The sequence below is a fragment of the Rhincodon typus genome, chromosome 26, assembly GCF_021869965.1.
Source record: "Rhincodon typus isolate 14 chromosome 26, sRhiTyp1.1, whole genome shotgun sequence".
Lineage (NCBI taxonomy): Eukaryota > Metazoa > Chordata > Chondrichthyes > Orectolobiformes > Rhincodontidae > Rhincodon > Rhincodon typus.
Window position 1 is genome coordinate 2,609 of NC_063357.1, and position 3,749 is coordinate 6,357.

Below are 3,749 nucleotides of genomic sequence, written 5' to 3' on the forward strand. Positions count from 1 at the left end.
AAAAAAAAGTTGCTTGATGGTATCACTTATACAGATGGTGGCAGGAACTGAGAAGGTGACTGAGGGTGAAGGGAGTGATGCCAAGTGATGGATTATCCATAGGCTTGTTGCAGGTGCTAGGTATTTGACGTGGGAAAATGGGGCTAGTAGAGACACCATGCTCCACATCAGTAGTATTACACTCACAGGAGTGAGTGCTGGCTGGAAAACCATCTAGAATTTTCGTGGTTCATGTTCAATTGGCAGTCATAACACAGGCCTAGGAGAAACTCGCATGAACAGTTGACAAAGCAAAAACAGAAATTGCTGGAGAAACTCAGCAGATCTGCCAGCACCTATGGAGAGAAAGCAGAGTTAACATTTCAAGTTTAGTGACTCTTCTTTGGAACTGGCTTTGCATTCTCTCCATAGATGCTATGAAACCTGCTGAGTTTCCCCAGCAATTTCTGTTTCAGATTTCCAGCATTTGCAGTTCTTTGTTTTAGTTTAGTTTACCAAGCAGTATGCCTTCACAGCCATGCCAGTCTTGTGATTACTGTGAGACTGGAGACCATGCCAGGGGTCTCCCTACAAGGGATCTAGGCATACAGGTCCATAGTTCCCTGAAAGCGGCAACACAAGTAGATAAGGTGGTCAAGAAGGCATATGGTAGGTTTTCCCTAGTCGGTCAGGGCATTTAGGATAAAAATTGGCAAGTCATTTAGTCAGATCATATATGAAATATTGCGTATAATTCTGATCGCCACAGTACCTGAAAGGTGTGGAGGCTTTGGAGACGGTACAGAAAAGGTTTAGCAGAACGCTGTCTGGCTTGGAGGGTATTAGCTTTGAAGAGAGATTGTACAAACTTGGTTTGTTTACACTTGAAAGTCAGAGGCTGAGGGGCGACCTGATAGAAGTTTGCAAAATTATGGGAGACATGGATAGAATGGATAATCAGAAGACTTTTTCCCAGAGTAGAAATGTCAATTAAAAGAGGGCATAGGTTTAAGGTAAAAGGGGGTAAGTTTAAAGGAGATTTAAGAGGTAAAGTTTTTACACAAAGCTGGAATGCATTGCCAGAAGAGATGGTAGAAGCAGATATAACAGTAATGTTTAAGAGGCATCTTGATTGATATATGAAAAGACACAATATAGAGGGATACAGACCATGTAGAGCCAGAAGCATTTTAGTTTAGATAGACATCATGTGTCAGCATATATTTGGTGGACTGAAGGCCTGTTCCTTTGCAAAACTCTTTCCTAGTTCTTTGTTCAAGTGTGGATGACAGATCTCTGAACAGCACCCCTTTTCCCTTCATCAGGTTCCTCTTCTCAGTTACCCTTCTGATCCAGCTCCATGCCTTTAAATAAGTAAGTTTAAGAACACACAGCAGATGAATTCAATACGGAACACCCTGGCCTGCTTATACTGGAGAGCACTTTTCAACAAGTCAGAGTAATGGAAATATATCTTCAGCATCAATTGTTTATTCAATGTTGTCTCAACAAAGGCAATGGCTTTTCTTGTAGTGCCATTTGCACAATGTCTTAGTAGCAAATAGCTGCAAACTCAATGAGTGGAATCCTTTTCTGTTGAGGCATTGGGCTGGCTCATCCATTGGCGTGCTGGTGGCTGCATATGTGCAAGCAATGGCTCCTAGATCCAGGGAATCCACCGATGATGGTGAAGACAAATAGCCACTTTGACTTTACTGACACTTGTATTTCAAGATTGATGCAGGCACCTGCCTTCTAGAGTGGGATACCCATGACCTAAGTGGTACCACAATGAGCTGTTTACAGAAAAATGCCAGTTAAGTCTACTTGAATGACTGAGATATACAGAAGTTCAGTGCCATGGTAACATTGATGGCAGGTAGGGCTCTACATCAGGTCATTGTGCACCTTAGCACAAATCTAAAAGACTATAAACTTAGTAATTACATATTACACTAAAGAGAATCATTTGAATACCTTTGTATAAAACAGATTTATTGGAGTAGAGTTGATATGAACTGCGTCAAAGAACTATTGATCGCATGTTATAGACATAATCTATCTGACATTTGTCAATATAGAGAAAGACATTTCCTCTGTTTTTCAAATTGAAATGTATTAAGAATTTCATGCCAACAAATATCATTTGTATTTTACTTGAGCATGTAATAAATTCCCAGCAAGATCTACATCTGGAGCACATTAATGTACTTCACATGTGGATTAAGCTTTTGCTGAAAAATTTAATTAAATGCAATATAGACCATTTAATATTCCAAATAAATGTATCAGCGATAATAGTAAGTTATTTCCTTAGTTTTAAAGTTCAATGTTCAGTTTCTTCTTCAAATTCAATCATGTCCTTGTAACTGCGTTTGAAAAATCCACACTGTGAAGTAAGAGGAACAATAATGAATGCAAGAGTTAAAGCCATAAAGGCATGATTAAGAAACAGCAGTTTGGAGGCTACAAAAAACTGACTTCTGAACTGGATAGGTGGCATTGATCGTCAGTATTCGGTTATATGATACCTCCATGAACTTATCTTTTATAGTAATTTTCACTTTGTACTCCGAATATGTGGATGGTCCTCACGGGTTTAGGTGATGAGATCAACTGGCCTCCCCAGGATTTTCAACCATGAATTTTAATTTGTCCACCAGCAAATCCTTACCATCTATATCACATAGGAAATGTGAACGTACAGGAAATGGTACTTTGTAATACTAATAGTTGTGTTATTGCTTTTTAGGAAGTTGTAAGAGAGAAGATATTCTAAAAGAATCAGAAATTTAACCAAAACCACACTCAGTAGGAAAGAACACTGACAAATGAAATGCATTGGAAAGGTATCACAGTAAACAAATTCTGAAGAAGTGTCATAACAGACTCAATACGCTAATACTGTTTCTCTACAGATGCTGCCAGACCTGCTGAATTTCTCCAGCATTCTCCACATTTGTTACAGCAAACCAAGGCTTATCATACATTACATGTTCAACAGGGTCATTTCGCTTCAGGTGTGTTTGGAATTTGCCAAATTCATATCAAATATTAATAGTCCAGTTTTCCAGTGTCATGTTTTTAAATAGGTGAGAAACTGAAAACAAGTTTGCTGATCATAGTGGGCTTGCTGCAAAATACATGTCATTATAACACATGTCATTAGCGCCCCTCAGGAATTGTATAACTAACTGTCCCTCTCTAATGGAGAGAGATGCCTATGGTCCTTTGTGGAGTTTGGCTAATTACCCTATTACCTGCTAATGTAAAATTTACCCAAACATTTCAGTGGAATAAGAAATGTGCTGTAAATTGCAAATCTCCAGATGATACTGGTGAATTTACCAATGTTCACAGTCTCAATGGTAAAAAGCACAAAAAGAAAGGCTGCTTTGTGGAAAACTTAAGTTCTGTCCACAAAAATGACCTGACCTACCAGCTTCCTGCCACTTCAACATACCACCATGTTTCTTGGCTAACATCTCTGTCTCAGGCTTGCTGCAGTGTTCCAGCAAGACTCTGCACAAGCTGGAAGAACAACACCTCATTTTCCACTTGGGGAATTGTGGCCTTCAGCACTCAGTATCAAGTCCAATAATTTTAGGGCCCGAGCACCTGATTTCATGTCCTTTACCCATCCCCCACACCTCTGGCCCTGTCTCACATGGGCTGCTTTCATCACAGCCAACACATTTTCACCCACTAATGGTCCCTATTATCAGGTGCAGGGCTGGATGAACACAGCAGGCCAAGCAGCATCATAGGAG

At 39.8% G+C, this 3,749-nt stretch overlaps 1 protein-coding gene across 1 annotated transcript in view; it reads right to left on the reverse strand.

Annotated features, from left to right (window-relative positions):
- Window positions 1-1,953: 1,953 nt before the first annotated feature.
- LOC109928952 (integrin alpha-E-like) overlaps window positions 1,954-3,749 on the reverse strand; it is a 161,365-nt gene continuing 159,569 nt past the window's right edge. The window contains exon 26 of the mRNA XM_048612310.1: window positions 1,954-2,368. Coding sequence (XP_048468267.1) covers window positions 2,306-2,368 — 63 coding nt within the window. The 3' untranslated portion in view covers window positions 1,954-2,305. The remainder of the gene's footprint in view (window positions 2,369-3,749) is intronic.